The 19,700-nt window shown below is 41.6% G+C and overlaps 1 protein-coding gene across 2 annotated transcripts in view; it reads right to left on the bottom strand.

The window, feature by feature from the left end:
- Positions 1 to 13,463: 13,463 nt before the first annotated feature.
- The window catches only part of EPHA3 (EPH receptor A3), a 153,156-nt gene continuing 146,919 nt past the window's right edge, over positions 13,464 to 19,700 (bottom strand). For both annotated transcript variants that reach the window (XM_035900377.1, XM_035900378.1), the window contains exons 14-15: positions 15,037 to 15,192; positions 13,464 to 13,569 (exon numbers count right to left, since the gene is read on the bottom strand). In XM_035900377.1, the coding sequence (XP_035756270.1) occupies positions 13,464 to 13,569; positions 15,037 to 15,192 (262 nt within the window). The remainder of the gene's footprint in view (positions 13,570 to 15,036; positions 15,193 to 19,700) is intronic.

Below are 19,700 nucleotides of genomic sequence, written 5' to 3'. Positions count from 1 at the left end.
AAATATCAGTCCTCCACTGGCTGCACCTGCACTGCTTGGTGCCTCAAGCCCTGGGACTGATCAGCTGCATGTTGCCTTGCTTTGGGGACCCTTTGGTGGTCCACTGGCAAAATCATTATTTTATGTATGTGTTTATTATTTTTTTCATTCAGGGTGAGGGAGGGAAGGGGAGGGCTGAGCTGAAGTCCATCAGGAAGGTGATTTCATACCATGAAACGGAGGGTACAGGTGGTGTGCAGCTGGCTTTGATACCTGCAGAACAGTGTGGGGCACAGGCAGACGGATTCGGTGAGGCCTCATCCTGCCAAAGACCCTAAGATTAGCTGTCTTCAGAAACACACCCAAAATTTGTTTTAGATAAATGAGCTGATTTGCTCCAAAAATGAGTCCATGAGTGAAGAAGAAAATGGTGGAACTCAGTATAAAACTAGTACACAGCTACTATTTTTCTTAGATTTCCCAGCACCACAGTGCAGGGCATAGATGTTCACGTGGGTACAAATGAAGATTAAACATAGCATATGGTACTGGATAGACCTAAGCTTGTCTCCGCTGTATTTTGCAATGCCCTTGAGAAAACACCTTCTCATTAGAAAATGCTGATTTATAGAAATTCCAATATTCAGGTTGGCCCCTGCTGTGGCCTGTGGGTCGTCACCCACACGCAGCTCCTGCATCCAGGCTGCCGAGTTGGGGCTCAGTGTGAGCCTGGCTTGTCCTGCGGCAGCACCGGGGGCCTCGATGGTTTGCATTATTTTCTGCCCTGTTTCTTCAGCTGGCTCATACTGCATGCATGATCACAATAATACTAACAACTAGTAAAACTAGTCCTGTCCAAAACCAGGTTTCAGAGTCAGGCGTGCTAGAGTCTATATTTCACCTACCATGAGACTTAGGCTTTGAAAAAGGCTGGCAGCAAAGAACCCATCATTACCTCTTTTCTAAAGTGTTGTCCCTTTTCCTGTCACCACTGTGAATCATTGTCTTATAATAAAAAGAAGGTATATTATGAGTCCACAGAGCCAGTGATTTGAAGCTTTAATTGCTATCATCCTCTCCCTTAATTAATTCAAGAAAAAGAGAGGTTACAGTGATTGGAGGGTGTGGGGGTGTGTGAAAAGTCTTTTCTCAAGCCACAGGATTCTTCGAGCTTTTGGTCATCATTGACATGCACTGTAGTGACACAGGTCCTCGTGAGGCTACATTAAATGACCTTTAACAAGATGTTCTTTAAACACAAATTCAGCAAAAAACAATGCGCTCAGCAAACAGTATAAAAATACAATGTTTTCCAGTACCTGAAGAAATGCATGAGAAATTATTAGAGCTGCAAAACCCATTTATTTCCACTTGCAGAGCAAAAACTTGCCAACAAAATCAAGTTGTTTGATTGATTTTAGTTTTTATTAAGTCACCCAGGCCTGCTACAGCCATAGTCTCCATGTTAAAATCTACTGCAATTTCATTTATTAAACATTAAAAAAAAATCATACAAGCAGATGCCATACTCTTAAATTTCTTGAAGCTACAATTGACTTGTAATAAAATCCCCCAGTGCATTACAAAACAAGGCTGTCAAGTCATAACAGCTCTATTACAGCTTCTGCTTCAGTCTCTGCTAGTCTTTGTACAGACTGCCAAAATTTTCACCTACCCAAGGGAAGTTATATTCAACAACAGAGAAGAGGAAATTGTGCTCAGATGAGTTGTTCTCCTGCTAAACAGATTGCACAGGTTGTTCTCTCGTCACTGAAATGGTGAGGGGGGAGGGCTGAGGGAAAGTGAGAGAAAAGCTACGGACGGATGGGCAGCAGGAGAGCAATGTGCAATTTTGGGTTTTCCCCCACTTTGCAACTCCCGTAGTATGTCAGTATTTTGTAACAACAACAACGCAGGGCAGAGTAGCCCTGAGGGAGAGGGACCATACTGGGTAGGAATCAGCCCCAATTCATCAGCAAAATTAATGTCCACCTGAGACATTTCCAGCAAGTCTTGTCATCTGTCTGTGCCCAGCATACCAGGGAAACGGGAACGACAATATTTGTCTTTTAGTCCAAAGACTTTTCAAGAGTAGGGGTGGGCAGAGCTGCGTGACTACGGGTGAATCATGCAGTCTGAAGCCAAAAAGACCAAGAGGTTTTCTGCCTCGGGCCATGCCTCAGCTACACTAAATGATTTCTGTGAGATGCCAGTCTATTGCTTTCTTAAAAGACTTCAGTGACAAAGGTTTCATGCCTGCTTTTGCTGCTGCTTTTGAAACATAGCTAGTATCCAAGAGAAAAGTTCTGAATTAGTAAACAACTACACCCATCACTATATCTTTTTTTATTTGCTGTGATTTAATCATTCCCACCCTCTGTATAAAGCTGATTTAAGGCATGTTTAGAAGTTTGAACACAAGGAAGAAAATTCCCAGTTGTTAAGTTACAAAGTAGGCCTGAGATCTTCCAAAATGCAATGACAAAACCAACCAGAGCCAAAGTTACTGAGGTGCTTAACAAAATCTGTGCTGCTACCTTGGCTCGCCTCTGGTGCCGAGGCATGACAGCCGATATACATGGAGAATGACATTTAATGAGATTCAAATGATGAGCGTTTTCCTTTATAAACTGACCGTGCCCCAGCAAGGACTGGGGAGTTGTGGTGCCAGGTGCTGGTGACCCACAGGGAAGCCTGACCCCGAGCTCCTGAGCCTTCAGCCTGAATGAAGCCCTCTCCCTTGCCACCACCCCCTGCAGCTGCTGCTTTGGGCCCTTCTGCAGCTGGGAAGCAGGCCTGGAAAGCCCACCCCCAATGGTAAAATCGTGGCCTTCAGACAGAGCCTGGAGGCTGTGGCACTGCGGTGAGTGATGCCACGAACACGGTGGCTAGGACTCATAACCAAGTAGCAGGAGCCCTCACCTTGGCTGAGCTGAACCCATGATGAATTGGTGTGTCTGACCCAGGAAGATCAAATCAAGGAACACATACACCCCCCCACCCTATCCCTGAATTTAACAGTACTTTTTTTTTCTTTCTTTCTTTCTTTCTTTCTTTCTTTCTTTCTTTCTTTCATTTTTTTTTTACCTCTGAAGGTTGGATAAAGTGTGCATGGTCTAAAAAGAAAAATATGTGCACATTAAGCTTATAATGGTAGCAATAAGTCTCAGGGGTGTTTCTCCAAGTCGCAGTTGGACTTTTACAATATGCAGAACCCTCTTTTAAGACATCTCATTCTACTTTCTCACAAATGGAAAGTGCTAGGCAATTATTGCAAGGTTGGAAATGCCGCAACCCTTAAATGACACAGGAGTCGATAGATTTTTTCTTCCAAGAATCTTACACTCTTATGCTCAGCAAAGAGATTTATAATGCACCGTTCCCATTCCACATGCAAGACCCTGTATAGCATCTCTGGGGACAGCGGTAACTTTAGCCCTGTGTCCACACTTGGCTAAGGCTAAATGAAGGAAACAGGAATGCTTCCCCCGAGTCCTCTACTTCTGCCTCTGATTTTACTGAGCTTGGTATTTCAGGTACTCAACCAGACCATTTTTTTTCCTCACCCTCCCTTCGGAAAATTAATCAGTTCTTCACAAACTGTAGGTGAAATTTCTGACAACTCCTCTGAGCTTTTTCAGATTCTTTTGTACTGGAAGATATAGTTTTCCTCTGCATAGTAGTGGCAATCTCTCCCTCAAGGTACAGGGCTAACATTTAGCCTAAAACATTAAGTGCATTTTATATGTCTAGTGATCCAGGCCCATGCCATTTTTATTGGATAAATATTTAAGAAATTACAGTTTCAGTATGACACTAACTCAGACCATTTACACTTGGACAGCCCTATCATAGCAACCTCCTTGTGTTTTGCAGTGTGGCAAGAAGAGTTACTTGGAGAAAGAAGTCATATCTGTTGATAAAGCCATAGCATGCAAGTAATCGGGTTTGAAAGGTTCCTTTTGGGCAACCTGCTAAGGCATTTCTGACCATTGATTCATTTGGCTCTGTGCCTGTTGAGTCAGGATACCGTACGGACACCAAGGACATGGACTAAGAAAACATCTGATCTGGATTTCAGATTGCCTCAGTAAATTCAGAGAGATTAGGAGAAAATTTTCCAAGTTGACTGTTTCACTCATTTCTCACAAGATGGAAAACTTTTGGTCTGTTTTGTTTTGAACAGCATCCCCTCTCATGGCGCAATATCTACTACAACCCATGAGATCTTTCTTTTGAGAGCGGGGAAGTATTTCAACTGCAATTTTAGTGCTCCCCTAGCAGGCACTTAGCAACAAAAGACTATAGCCAAAATCATTACATGGTCTCATTAGAAGGCCATGTAACAGCTAGCGAGTGCCTATACTAAACTTAAAGATTTGGGCCAAGGAACGAATTCTGGGAGAGAGGTTCCTGTAAAAAGCCACCTAACAGATGCCGGTGAGAACTGGCATGTCATCAAAGCAGGTAGATTGCAGGGAGGGCAGAGGCTGTTGTGCTTTTGGTGTTGCGCTTGCCATAGTTAAAAGCAGACTAGATACACACAATCGGACCTTTTTTTTGGCAGCTTTGGCCAAAATGCACTTCAGAGTGAGAGTGCTTAAAAACCAAACAGCACTAGGTATTGTGGTGGCCAAAGAAAATAAGCTAAAGAGCTATTTGTATCCATAATGCTCATATAGTTTATGCCCAAAATAGAGAGCTGAGATAGTGGAGCCTGGTCTATATAATGTAGACCTTGGTCACTGTCTAGCACCAGGCAACTTCCTCTTGTGGGTGCTATTAAATACCTTTTCTCAGTACAATTCCATACCTTAGCTAGCTATAGTACTTGTTCAGCAGAGGATATATTGAATACAAACCAGAGGAAAAGGGAGAAAGAATACATTCTAGTTTTGGATGTGAAGGCTGGCAAAGGTCTCTGACTTCCTCAGTGCTGTGCTTCAGGGATCTTCCTCCTGCCCGGGGATGGGACTGCTTACCTGGCCTGCTTGCAGCATAAGCACCATGAAATTTTTAAAGCTGTGTTACAAGGTACAATGTTTGGCTGGTGCCAGGGAGAGAGGTTTACTTTGATTTGATCTCTCTTTTTTTATTCAATATTATTTTTTACATTTTATATTTGTTTGAAGGAATCTAATTATTTCTTTGGCTTAGTTACAGTTCTTTATATTGTCCATGGTGGGGAGGTATTCACATACACATTTTTGGTATGCTTGGTTTTTCAAAAAAAATATGTAACCTTATACGAAGGGGATAGTTTATATATGAGGAAGAGGTAAAAAGGGATAGAAAAAGAATTCCTCTGTGCGTCAGCTCCTCCTCTCCCCAAACCCCCACATGTACAATGACAGAATGAAAGTTGGGAACGGAAAGAAAAATGAATCAAGTAATGACAAAAGATGAAAAACAAAAACCAAAACCCTAAGAAAACATCTAGATCTAAATCTCAGAAAGAGATTTTATTTGTTCATATTGTTTCCTATTTCCATTTGACTTCCTTGGCAGGTAGCCCAGCGCTCCATCAGTTAGAGGAAAGGAAGTTACAGTATCACATTGTTGTAGGGATTGAATTTTATTGCTTTGCTATTACAATTAGGCAAGTATTAACTCAGTTAATGAGGCATAACTTTTTTTTTTTAAAAAAAAGTATATACAACTGGGGATTGTGGATTAGTCCCCTACTAAAGCCCCAAACAAAAACTTTATGAGAGCAAAGGAAAGAGATTAAAAATAGTAAAATAATAAAAGGTGATGCAACTTTAAAGGGGCATAGTGAAAGCAGGGAAACATTACCGTTGATTAGCTGACAACCAGCCTGAGGGGAAGCTGCGTGTTTTAGCAGTGACCAAACCCACTAGCAAGCATCCAACTAGCTGTGCAAAAAGCCACACAGATATCAAACAAAAGATGGGGAGAACGCCCAGAATCCCAACCTTACCAGTTGGGGGGGGTGGGGATACCCATTATTCACTGTCCAAAAGATGAGCTTGAGAGGCAGTATCCCTCTCAGTAACCTGGATTTTTGGTGGATTTTGGGTCTTGTGTTGGTTTGTTTTTTTTTTTTTTTTTAATTTGATTTTGTTTTTGGTTTAAGCATAATCTGTTTTTATTAAAATAATACTGGTCTGTAGCTAAAATTATTATTCTACCACACTATATCCTAAGTGGGAGGAAATGTCTACATCGAACGTGATTTATGGGGAAAAAAAAGTCACAGGCAAACCTAAATGTCTGGTGGGACTCCACAGTTACACTTGTATGGCAAGAGATCAGAAATGAAAAGTGCAGCCAGGCAAGCAACTAACAGTGCAACTTTTGAAATATTGCTTCGACTTTAAAACAAGGTTTCAGTCATCTCCCATCCCAACTTTTGGATTCTCCTGTAGGTTGGGCTATAAGCCGCAGTGGATGGGGACCCCCTCTTGCCAGCATGCGGAAGAGGGGGTCAGGACGATGCTTGGTGGGCATGGCAGGGGACAGCGGGTACCATGGAAAGTCTGCAAGAGGAAAGGGTGCTTTGACATACAAAACTTTTGTGGTTTGAGCCTAATTCTGGGGCCTGTTGAACTGCATGAAGGAAGATGAGAGCTCTGAGAATAATGAAAGTGAAAAGAGTGAACCACCCTGTGAAAATAAATCGCTTCAAGCTGTAAACGATACCCACGGACTCATTTTTTTCTGGGTGGGGAGGCAGGATGATAGGAAAATTAGCCTCAGAGATGCTTTGAATCCCTGGTCAGACTATGGCGTGAAGCTACTAAACCTCCGTTTTCTTTTTCCTTCAAACAAATTGTTCTTAGCATATATATTTTTTTCTGGCTTCATTTCAGCTCATTGCATTAAAATTAAATGTTATACTCTGTGCTCATGCAAATGCAGTGAGACTAAATGCTCAGTTTTCACCCTTGCAGGCCTTGTGCCAGGAGGAGAAATCCAGCCCCGTGGGGAGGGCTGGGCTGGGGCCTGCACAGCGTTTTGGGGTGAGGGCCGCAGCCCTCCTAAGGCAGATGTTGCTTTGGCCGAGGCGTTGAAGATGCAGAGCCTTCAGAGCACACACGCCTGCTCAGCAGTGTGGAGGCACATGTACTTTGCCAACTGAGAAGCAGCCTCAATGTATAGCTACAGCGCGGTCTCTTCTGGGAAGGATATGTAATATTAGAGTAGCGACTCACAGGCACCTTACATAATCAGGACGATGATATCTATGGGTGTCCGAGACCTCACGTCTGATGCTTTATGCCCAGACATGCTTTACTGTTGCTGAAACTGAAATTTCTGCTGCGTATCATGGCTTAGTGATGAATCAGTTCAGATACAAACTTAACATCTGCTTCCCTAAATCCCAAAATATTAAGAATATAAAGCTCTGGTTATGCCACACTCTCTTGCAAACACACACTTTTGAAAGGGTTGGAAACTGAACTCAGTATTAATTACAAATCCATGGTGAGTAAACTCAAGTGGCTCACTTCACTGAAGAGATTTAAAAATAGAGCTTACTAATAATATTAGGATAAACTGGATGGAAGAGGAGTAGAGATAAAGGATATTTTCCCCCTTACATAGATAGCAGCAGAGTGAATTAAAAGATTTCTAATGATCCCAGACAGTGGGTCTCAACTGCCTTCATAGGATGCTTGACCTTATCATCCAACATCAAAGTCAGTCATACAGTAGTGGTGAATCTCAGTTGTTCAACCTAATTAAAAGCAAATAATGAAATTTGCTAACCAAACAGATGTTACTACATGCTTTTTTTAATGGTGACTCCTAGTAGTTGCTTGCTACTATTCAAGACATAAGCTGCGAACCTGGGCATGCAGTAAAAACACTTGCCCGTATGTATTTTATTTTTATTTTACAATTAGGAATCCTAGGAGTCAGAACAAGTGATCGATGCATTCAGGTTTGCAGAGCCTGTGAGATTTACTATAGCAACTTAAGGGACTACTCCAAGAGTAGCCACTGGCTGTTCTCTTGGAGAAGTCATGGAGTCCAGGCAACTGGAGAAGAGCAAAGATTATCCTGACCTTTAAAAAGAGGAGAGAAGCAGAGCCAGGCAATTACGGACTAGGTAAGATAACCTCAAATACCCAGAAAAGTGTATATATATATATCACAGAATACATTTCTAAGCAGCTGGAGGATTACAAAGTCTTAAGAAACCAACTAAGATTTGTCAAAAATAAACAAATCATGGCAAACTCATCTAATTTATTTCTGTGACAGGATAATCTAAAAAGCAGTAGATGTGATTTATCTTGCCTTTAGTAAGACTTCTGGTGCTGTCCCACATGATTTTCTTATGAGCTAACTGGGAAAATATGGGCTATTATGAAATCATTGTAATGTGAAAAGTGAGCTGAAAAATCTCGCACACCGAGTATTCTTCATTCATCAGAAGTCCTCTGCCCATCTGAAAAGAGCAACAAGAAGCCAAGAGAAAGCTGTCCTTCGTGTTTTGTGCTGTTCACTGTTTGCATTAGTAACCTGGATGATGAGCATGTGCACGTTTACACGTGTGAATGAACCAAGGCTGAGAGAAATATTTCTAGGAGAAATATTTTTAAAATAAGAAAGTAAAAGCCATGAAGAAATACGCAGAGAATTGGACTGAAGACTGAAAAAGGAACTGAGCGCACACATATAAATGGGGAATTACTGAACAGGCAATGATAGTTTGGAAAGGATCTGTGGAATTATAGCGGCTCAGAAAATGAAGGGAAGTCGATAGGATGGATATTTGTCTGAATTACCAGGAGCGGCATATGTGAGACAGCAGGAGTAATTGCCTGATTCCAGTTGGCACTGCTTAGGCTTTTACTAGTATAGATATCTAGGTCTGGGCACCATCCTTAAAAAGGAATGTGAAGCGGAAAAATGTCACTTGGACATTACTGAAAAAACCAAAGGCATATTTGAATTTCTGGAAGTGATTATCAGCAATTTATCCCTCCAGATTTGAGCTGAGGCATGGCGGTGGGCTGCAAGGCATTCGCTTGTGCTGCTGCTCTTCATGTGAATGCCTCCTACTGCCGTTCCAGAACTGCCTGGGAGTATTAATACCGTTTTACAATAAAAGCAACAGTTATAAAAGCATTAATATCCACCGTGCCCTCTGGGATATAAAGCAAATACAATGTACCACTAAGGCTAAAGGGATAGATGCAAGTCAGCGTAACACAGCTGCTGAAGTGAAACCTATTCACGATGTAAATAGTTTGCACGCTGCATAGATTAGACCAACAGAGCTGCTTCCCTGTCGTTCAAGTATAGCATCGAAACCCACTCATTAGAAGTTAAAATGACACCAGATGTCCCTGCTGCAGCACAGCATGAGGCATACCGGTGTTATGAAGAAAAAGTGGATTTCAGTCCAGCTGCTGTCATTTAAAGTTAAGTCCAATTCTGGATAACTCTTTTCGGTGATTCCCCTTTCTATGGAAGATACCAAGACAACCAAAAAAAAAAGCCAAAAAAAAAAAAAAAAAAGTATGCTACATCCACATCCATAAAGTTTATCAACTTACAGACTCCAGGACAGGTGTATCATTCATTGTTTTGCACCAGCAAGCACAGTAATATACAACAGCATGCAAAATCATTTATGGCATGGAAAGATCCTGTAACTTCACTCCTCAAGTCACTGGTGCACATCCAAACCACTCCTATTTTTCTAGGAAGCTAATTCCTGAGACGCAAAATCGAGTCGTATGTTGGCATTTTCAAAGACACTGTACTTCAGTGAAGCATGCAGAAACAGCTTGGTAGGGACATAACGAAACAGGAGCAAAATATTATCTAATACAGATACTCAGAGGCAAGAAATGATCATGGGGTTAAATTACAGTAAGCGGTGGGCTTTTTTATTTTGTTGAAAAGTACATCTGTTACTGGATTCAACATAGTAATAAGATGAAAAGAGGTCCACTGGCAAGGGAGGAAAAAAAGCAAAAGTTTGGAAATACTTGACACAACTGAAATAAATGACAGCTTTTTCAATATCCCATAGGCAGGCTGTAGTCGACGAAGTTCTCCCGTATCCATGGAGAAAGTAAAGTCTTTGACTGACATAAGTCAGTTTAGCACAAATGCTGGTCTATCTAGGTAAAACCTGCGCTACTTGTTTCTTTTAATAGATAATATAGGTAATATCTAGCTTTCACTCTGAACCCATGCTTTAACACTCAGAATTTATCCATATTTAATTACAATTTTATCACACTTTTCTAATCAAATAAATTTACTTTGTCCTCCAAGCAATCACCTCAGTATTCCAGTATGTAAAAAATACTTTCATTATGTTTATTATAAAAATATAAATGTTTCCACTACAAATCATTTTACATTAGTAAGGGGCCATCTACAATTGCACAATATATAACCTAAATGAGTAAGTAATGCTTTGAAATACAAGTTAACGTAAATACATATTGCCAATCAAATCACATCTATACATTGCTTACTGAATGCTAAGTAACAGCACAAAACTAGATATGTTAACAGAAATAAATAAAATGGAAACTATATTTAAAGATACAAAACCAATAATACGACATGTCATTTTATGAGTAATTGCATTTTGCTTGATGTTGATAACCAATGCGAGTCCTGTACAGGAAGATGGCCACACGAATTCTAGTATCGCTACTCCACAATGAAGAATTGTACACTGCTATGTATACATATGTACATGGGGACAGGGAGTATAGGATGCTTGCAACAGAGGCCACGTACAGTACAAATCAACTTTTGACAGGAGAGAAAACTAAATGTATTTTAAAACTCTCTACTCCTAATAGCAAAGAAAAGCAAAATCGAGCTTCTTTTTTTTTTCCCAAGCATCAGTGAGATTTAATCTTTTACGCTGAGCATGCTCAAACAGAGGGCAAGGAACATGACGTGATACTAAGAGAAAACTAAGGGTGGTTGGTGCAAAGTTTTCAGTCGTCATCTGAAACTCTAAGAACTGGTTCTGTGTTTTCAGAAGCATTTCACAGATGTTCTTCCCCCCCACCCCAGCCCCCTCTCCCCCACTCTCCAGTGGCAGAATGAAGCTGAAGAGAAATATCACGAGGAATACGTTATAAAAAGCTGTACCCACCAAGACAATGTCTGCAAATGGATTTAAATTCACTAACAATGTCTGATTCAGAGCAATCTCAAACTGAAGAAAAGAAAGATTCTGAATGAACTATGCAATGGAAAATACAGCTTTTCTATTCAGCCTGCTGCATTTCACCATAGATTGGGGCAGATAAGCGTTCTTTACATCTTAAGTGCTTTATTTTAATTTTCTTTGATTTTTCATTTTTTATTTCAACTTACTTTAAGACCCATTCATTTTTCTTTCAGAAAATACTACTAATTATTATCCTGTGAGTGTGTTTCAAATCCAGTCCTTTACAGCAGGCTCACTGCCAGCACTCATGAATAAGTCTCTAATTCTGCTTCTATTTAGCAATGTGTGATAAACGTTGTGTCTCTACATTTTATATCGTCCCGGACCCAAGAAGAACAATTTAAAAGCTGACTGAGCCACACAAATCCTAGGAACTGATTCTTCTCTTACGTGCCCTATGCTACAAGGAGCTTCAAACACCAAACCAATACAACAAAGAAAGCACAAGGAGTAACCTGCTTTTGCACGCCCAGCAAAACATGGCGTGCTGCACGGTCATCTGCCTCTCACATAGTCTTGGACGTTCAGGGACTCACTCTTACTCATCAGAATCAGGCTTAGGTTACAGCACGGCAAGTTAGGAATCAGAGTGGTTCCCACTAGTGCCCAGCGCCTGACACCTGCATGCCTGGCATCACATCTAAAGCCTCAAGCAGCACAAGAAGTGCCTTGTGCTGCGATTCAGATCGCCCATTTTCAGAGTGAAGAGCTGCGTCTGCTCAGAACCAGGACTGATGTGCTCCGGAGCAGCAGCTTAAGAGCTCGCTATTGGGAAGAAGCTGAAGACAGGGGAGGACTCTCGAATGCCACCTTCCAGGCTCCTTTTACCACCAGGAAATGTGAATGCTCTCCTAAAGAGAGGCTCCTTCCTGCTTTCTTTCAAGGAACAGGTGCTTAAGGAACCTGTGCCCAAAAGCAAGGCTCCTGCAGGATGGCAGCGTCTGGACATATATGTCTTCTAGTTCAGACTTAGGTAAAATTACATACCGAAGTCCCATTTCACAAGCTTAAGTCATCCTTTTAAACTGTCCACTTATCCTTGGCTAAAAGTCACCACCCAGCGGCTGCCTACACCCCCCAGGTCCCAGCATCAGGAGCAGAGCCTGCCAGATGGAAGCCAGAAATGGACCACTCCCAGGGAACTGAAAAACCATCCTCAGTAAACGTGGGATGCAACCCTGACTCTCGTTAATGTTTGCTAGGCCAATCTCCCACCTGAACACCACCCGAGAACAGGGGTCCTTACTTTGACGGGGAAGCAGACCTTTGGGAAGTAAACGAGATGTACATACCGACCGGGCCAGACACTGATCTAGAGATCAACAGGAACACAACTCTGCCAGAACTCAAGCCAGGGTTAAAATACCACTCACAGCAAATGGAAGGAATCTCAGGAAGTCCAGATGCTCTGTCTAGCATCAGTGCTGGAAAAAAGACCACCTTTCTTTCCTTCTGTATCTCGCATACGATGTTACGGGTATAGAACAATCTAGCGATTAACCCTCAGACAGCTTCTCAGGTTGAACCAATGAAATTTTGATAACATTTGGCACTTGGCAATAATACAGCCAGATTAAGGTATTTAAGCATAAATATAAACAATAATGGGAAAACACAAAGGAAATAAATAAGTCTTTTAAAAATTAAGACTTGTTTCTAGTTAAATGAACACAATTAGGGAAGCTAACATAATGGCGAAAATCTTCTGTCAACTAACTCAAAGTCACTACAAACTTTATTTCTGTATTCCTTTCTGAAGTTGAAATAGCATGTTACAATGACATTATAGTAAATATGGCCAGACAGGTAGTGAGGTATAGTCCTCTATTTTCCTTGCTTTTAAAGAAATAAAATACCTGTTACAGATCTCTTCTGTATAAAAATACTGCAAGTCTTTCTTTCTTCTTGTTTGCTGTATAGATCAAATACACAGCTTTTACGTCCACGGGTTTTTCATGTTATTCAGTCACTTAATATTCAAATGGCTCTAGGTTTTAGTATCACTGGTTTTTACTTGGAAGGATTTTTTACATATTTTTTTCTTTTGAAATTTACTATCTGCATTAACAGTCAGTCAAGAGCACCCACCCTTTAGGATTAACAGATAGAAAACAAGTTCACTCCTATTTTTAAGGCATTTATACTCAATATTTGAGTGTCTTAGTGGGTTCGAAATTTCAACCATTATGTTTCCAAAGCTGTTGCAAAGAACTCCTTTAAATGCTGCCGTTTACCAGCCATCGCTTTTGCCCTGTGACGCAACTTTTTTCCTCTCTCCTGAGCGACATCATTTGGTACTTTACACGGGAACAGGGCTGCTCTTTGTATGAGTTTCTAGCGCTTTGATACTGCTAACAATCTTCTTTTGAGGCCCCACAACTGTAACGCCGACTTTCTTCATGTCACTGGAAAAAAAGAGAAGAAGTGCCGGGTGAGTGAGCATACCACCTCTCTGCTTCCTAGGGCTGATGAGAGCTAAGAGAAATCAACTTGCTCGTCTTACATTGCTGCATTGGAGGAGCCTTCAGGTATGGCAATATTGCTGAAACACAAACCTCGGTATAAAAAAATACTGAGTGCCCTGGTATGAAAATAGCAGGAGACCGCAAAACAAACAAAAAACCCCAGTCAAAACTCATTTAGCCCTGTTGTCTTTGCTTATCTGGAAGAAAAGACAATGAAACCATGTTCTCCAGCGAAACACCCACTGGGACTTGGGGGCAAGGGGTTCACTTCTGGGCCCGCTGTGATCTTGAGCCCCTCTATCGTCTCCACCCCCTATCAGCCTGACCGCCTTTCCTGAGGGGTGCTGACATCTCGCTGTTATGGCTGAGCCTCTGAGTGGTCCTGGTATTGGCACTGAGATTAGCGGCTATGTGGCCAAGCTTCCAGCACCGACCCTGTTCTTCACCTCTCGTTTCCCCAGACTGTCCAGTCTCCTGCGTTCCTCGTGGGACACAGAAGTGGTTTAACGCTTGCGAAGGGCTAACACAGGCTCACAGGAAATTGGGCATTCCTAGGGGATTTCTGCACTGTCCCCAAAGGGTAATTGTTGCAAAGAGCCATTAGCGGCCTTTTTATAGTTGCAGTAATACACTAATTAATGGTATTGAGGTGTTTAATTGCCGGCACCGAAGCTGCTGCTTACTTCTTCCTAACTTGTCGTGTACCCAGCTAGCCCAACAGGGAGTCAAGATTTCCTTCGACAGTAAGCTCGTAACTGTACTTGATACCTTTTCCGGTGCAGAGAGAACATCACCCTACTCTTCCTCATCACAAGGACAAAGACAGATCGCATTTAAATGTAATAAACTTGCAAGTTGTAAACTTAGAAGTTTATCATGTTTAAATGTCAAAACTAGAGGCAGGATTCAGTTCATCCCCTGAATAATTATTACCATGTAGGAGGAAAGCAGCTACATACTGCTTGCTCTGTCTCACACGGTTTGATGGAATATGGGACAGGCAATAAAGGAAAAGATTGGCACATGTGCCAGCTGTGGGGAAACCCCCATAAAAAAGGTAGAATATAAAGAATCAGCACAGAAACTCCTAAACTGTGAGTGAAAGACAGTGATGCTGGTATACTAGATGATACATGGTGCTACTGTATCAGAAGAAATTGGGAATTTCCTTGGCATCAGTGAGAAAAAGCTATGGGACCATGGTCTTCACACAATCACCACAGCATCTAGGTTTCCTGCATGCGTATTGCAACTAATACAATAATTTACATTTGTCTCTTTAAATGTAAGAGCATTTTAGCTAAAAACTGGAAGCTCCCTGTAAAAACGCTACTCTTAATGCTTACGTTTCCCCTTGTACCTTCAGCCACAACCAATGATGAAGAGCTGTAGTCTGTTCAAACTTACTCTGTAGAAATCTTGGCTATGGTATCACAGGAACTGTACTCCACACCCGTGAAAATGTCTTTGCACTGTCCTGTCCGAAAACCATTGAGCCAATCACCTGTTGTGCGGAAGGCTGAAATGTCAATGTTACTTTGGTCCAGGAGAAGATTTGATGGCCTGAAATAAAAAAGAATGTGATGAAAGTTAGGGAGCAGGGATATGCATGGATTTTTTTTTTTTTTTTGTGTCTCTATCCTTAGCACTGGCATTGGCAGGAGATACCAGGCTAGACGCGGCTTTTCTGTTCGTCTGTGGAAGTTCTCCTCTGCTGAGGCCACTGCATGTGCTCATGCTGGCAGCTCTGATGAACGCTGTGTAATCATCTTGCTTAAGAACGACAGCTTCTCATGCCCACACTGAAGCATCACCAATTCATGAAGTGTATTGTTACCTTACAATTTAATGCATTACCAAAGACAAGCCTAATTTAGGTTATATTTATGTGATTTACCTCGTCCCAAACAACTCAACTGATGCACTCTCTAGACTCCAAGTTGAGCGTGGTGGTAGAATTTACACACATCAAACGTTGAAAATATTACAGCCCGCTGACAAATCCTAAATGCTGCTACAAAGTTAGAAGCACAAATAATAAGACACTAGTGGCTTCAAAAAAATTGTATCAAATGTTAAGCGAATTTGTGAGACAAATGTTGAGAGTTGCCTTCTGCAGTGCAGAGAGGCAGAAATGAGGAAATTTGTTATTAAAGACACTTAGCCAAATGTAAATGCAATTGCCGTATCCAGTTTAAAATTGATGCTCACTCTAAGACTGAAACTTCCATATGGATATCATGCAAATAATTTAGAAGTGAGAACTGAACATCTTCTGCCTCTGAAATTAACTTGGTGCTCATGAAGGATGCTGAAGTGACACGATTTGCATCCAAGTTCTCTACTTAGAAAACAATGAAGAAACCAGTAAGAAACAAAACCGACACAATGAGTCAAACAAAACATATAACCATGCTTCTTTGCCCATTTAAGCCTTTTTACATCTGCACAAGTCCACCTATAAGCTATTGAGAAAAAAAATCTCCTTCTCAAAATAATTATTAAATGTATAAATTTTTTATCAAGAAGGAATATATTGTGGCTGATGCTGCCCTTTGCATATGGCAAATGGCAAAAATGGCTGCTCCCATACCAATCCAGAAATTCAGTTCTGTTTGGTATGAATGTTCCTGTTTTCATGGTCTTGTGAGCATACTGTAACTTCTTATTTGAGAGCCTCAAGACTAAAAATAAATGCCAGCCCTCCCCCATGAAGTCACTAGAGTCAGGCTCTACCGCACCTCATTTTAGCCATCTAAAAATACCGCAAATAGGCCCAGCTAGTTTTCTGAAATATTGCTGCAGCCCGTGGAGAGACACACGCATTTCCAGGCAGGGAGTCTGTCCTCCCTGAAACGGGTCTTCCAGGCAACCAGCTTGGAGGAGATGCCCTCACTGATCTGCTGTTTTTTCTAAGAGGTGTGAGAAGCCCCCAAATAGCAATACGACCAGTAATTTCTTTTGACTTGACAAGACATCTTACTAATTCTAGTTACCTTTCTCTCTCAGTGCTAATTGTACAATGACTTCCTCGGCTAGTCAGATGTTGTTAGAGACATCAACTCTATTTCTGCATTCTTCCCTCCCCTGATAAACATATGTCCATACTGGGCAGCTTTTTAGCCCCCATTCCAAAACGTACGTGCTCCATTTTAAGTAAAGTACCTTGTTGGGTGTCTGTCTCAGGCTTAAAGCTAAGCATGTGCTTAGCTGTGCTGCTGTGATGGTGCTACTCATGAGCTCAGGAGACTGAGCTAGAGGTTGCTCAAAGCACCGCAACTTTAGAGTCTATTTTCTCCCCATAGTTCTTTTTCCCTGTGGCTCTAGCAAAACATCACCTGCACAGGAGTCTGACTACTACAGCTGCATCCATCTGAAGTGACTTTTGTCACTGGAAAGAAGTGAAAATGAGAAGTGCTTAGACTAACACTGTAATTGAAAGGCAGCGATTGTGCAGTGTAATGGGTAGGTGATGGTTACTGGTACTGGAGAACTGATCTGGTCTATAAAACGCCCTCCTCGCCCCAAACCCAAGCCATCTCTGAGCACTGGAAAAAAACATAAAGTGGGAGATTATAAAGGCGCCAAAGAGAACAAAGTGTCTAAATACCAGTGAATAAGCAGCTTAGAAAATCCAAACAAAACTTCCCAATCCCAACACAAGTCTTTATTAAGTTTCACAGAGATCAGCAGCACTGCCATAGCATACCCTTGCAGCACATGTGACTTGCACTGGGATCAGGAGATACCATATCAGTTATACTGAGACTACTATACCTTTTACCTTTGAAGAAAGAACAATACAGCTTTGCTAAACAGTAACCTTTGGCATTTTCTACACATTACATGGCGCCTTTTACTTCTGATGTTTTGCCAATTGTTATCAATCAGCTGATTTCTTTCAGGCTCAGAAAACTATTTCAGTATCTTCTTCCCTTCTGGGATTTCAGGCCATAATTAAAGAGCTCATTAGATGCTTGAAAAATCTAAATTTCAAAACCACAAACGGACATTAACACTGCTGTAGATTCACCATCAATTTTCACCAGGTCTCAGAGCAGTGATGTTCCTGATCAGGCACCTTTTGCCTGAGCTACCTTCCTCCCAGAGCCTGGCCAGGACAAGGAGCTGCTGCAAATGAGCATGACCACCGGCACCAACTCTGGACCTCACATCCTGGGAACAGCTGTAGGTGGAAAGGGAAGCAACAGAAGACACCAGAAACCTGCTCTGCCCCCAAAACAGAAGGGAAAGCACAGCATGGCCGCACTGACACAAAGACTGAGCTGAGGACAGAAGATGCAGCACACTTCAGGTTACTGTTCTCGTGCTAAAAACAGATCTTGGGCACTTACGTGATGCACAGCTTTAAACACCCTCCAGTTAAAGGCTCGTGTTAGATAATCAGGCCCAAAATATTTTTATTCAGTAGCTGTACAGCCTGCGTTTCCCTGACTACTGTTTGTCCCATGAAGAGCCAATGCTTTTTATTTATGGTTTTCTGGGTATGGCGTCTGGAATCCCAAGTCATTTATTAAGAGTATTTATGAAGTGTTGTTAGTGATAAAGCATGGAGATTTTTTTTTTCCCAGCATAGTATGTCTTTTCAACTTAAATCTAATAAAACAAAGCCTGACTGAAGAATCATTAAATTAAAAAAAAAAAAGTATAAACAAGTTGAAATAGAACAGGTCTCTAGGATTAGGAATTAGAGTGGCCCAAAAGAGCTTTTATGTTTATTACTTGGATCAAAGTATCATCAGGAAAAAAAAATATGACCTAATTTTAATGCAAGTGACCTCAGAATAACCAGCACTGTAAAGTATCATTTTTCTCCTTGTAGGATTCCAAACAAAAATTAGTTACTTTCCTCCTCAGAGAGGACATCTGGACAGTTTATCAATGAACAGGAATTTGTCTCACTGTGAAGAGCCTGTGATGTCTCCTCGAAAGCACCAAGGGAAAGCTGGGCTTTCAGAGCATCTGCACACATCGGCAGTTTTTTTCCCCCTGACCCAGCCCCTAGACAGAAGGTCCGAACATGAAATTTATGGTCTGGGTGATGTGCGCCATGAGCTCACACTTTACTAGACAAATTAGATGGGTTGCAATCCATGCAGCTGTAAACGACGTCCTGCAGGGTTCCACCTGATCTTTTACAGCTTTTCATAAATCAGTACCTACCAGCTTCAGAAGAGAGTCATTAAAAAGAAATCATGGAAATTACATGTTTGCTCGGGGGAAGTGAAATAGAACATTTCCCTCTGTCTTTTCTTTTCTTCTCTCCCCCACCCCCTGCCCCTTTTTTTTTTTTTTTTAAATTCTCTCTTTTTTTTTTTTTTCCCCATTAAATTTTACACAGAAAAAAAGATCTTTTCTTTTCTTCTCCCCCCCCCCCCCTGCCCCTTTTTTTTTTTTTTTTGAACTCTCTCTATTTTGTTGCTTTGACCAACTATGATAGACCCCATCATGTTATCTTTTAACAGACACGGAAAGACTTTCTATCCTGTTCATCCTGACTGCGCGTCTATCTATGGAGTTGTATTCACTGACATGTGGTGCCCTCCAAAAAAATCAGCAAGACTCGGGTTAGAGAGACAAATTTAACAGGGAGATGCCAGTTACAAAATAACCTGTTGTCAAAAGCTTTCTCTGGATGTGCCCATTACGTTAATGGTTGGAATTAACCTTTGAGTCGTCTGCAGTAGGAGGGAGAACTATAGATTAGCATGGCTTTTTGTCACAACGTGGGGCAAGTTTTACTGCACCACACAATAACGACAAAGACCGCAGAAAACATCATTCGAACCCTTCCCAACACGGCATGGAAATCTCGTCTCTGGTCAGCTGCTGCCTGGCAAGAAAAGGATACACTGACTTGTAAAAAACAAGGAACGGGGACAAATGAAAGCAAGATGTCCCACCACTTCTTCTGCATGAAGGGCGGTGTTCTGCAGACACACAGAGGAGCTGTGCACACGCGGTCCCGCACTTAGTAGTTCAGTAGCCTCTCTCTTTCCATCCCTTCCTCCAAACAACACAACCCCTTCCACAGTCAGTTTCTTTTAAAG

The sequence above is a fragment of the Egretta garzetta genome, unplaced genomic scaffold (assembly GCF_000687185.1).
Source record: "Egretta garzetta isolate BGI_Z169 unplaced genomic scaffold, ASM68718v1 scaffold278, whole genome shotgun sequence".
NCBI classification, from domain to species: Eukaryota; Metazoa; Chordata; class Aves; order Pelecaniformes; family Ardeidae; genus Egretta; species Egretta garzetta.
The sequence above is the reverse complement of the archived record's forward strand: the minus strand, read 5'-3'. Positions and strand labels throughout refer to the sequence as shown.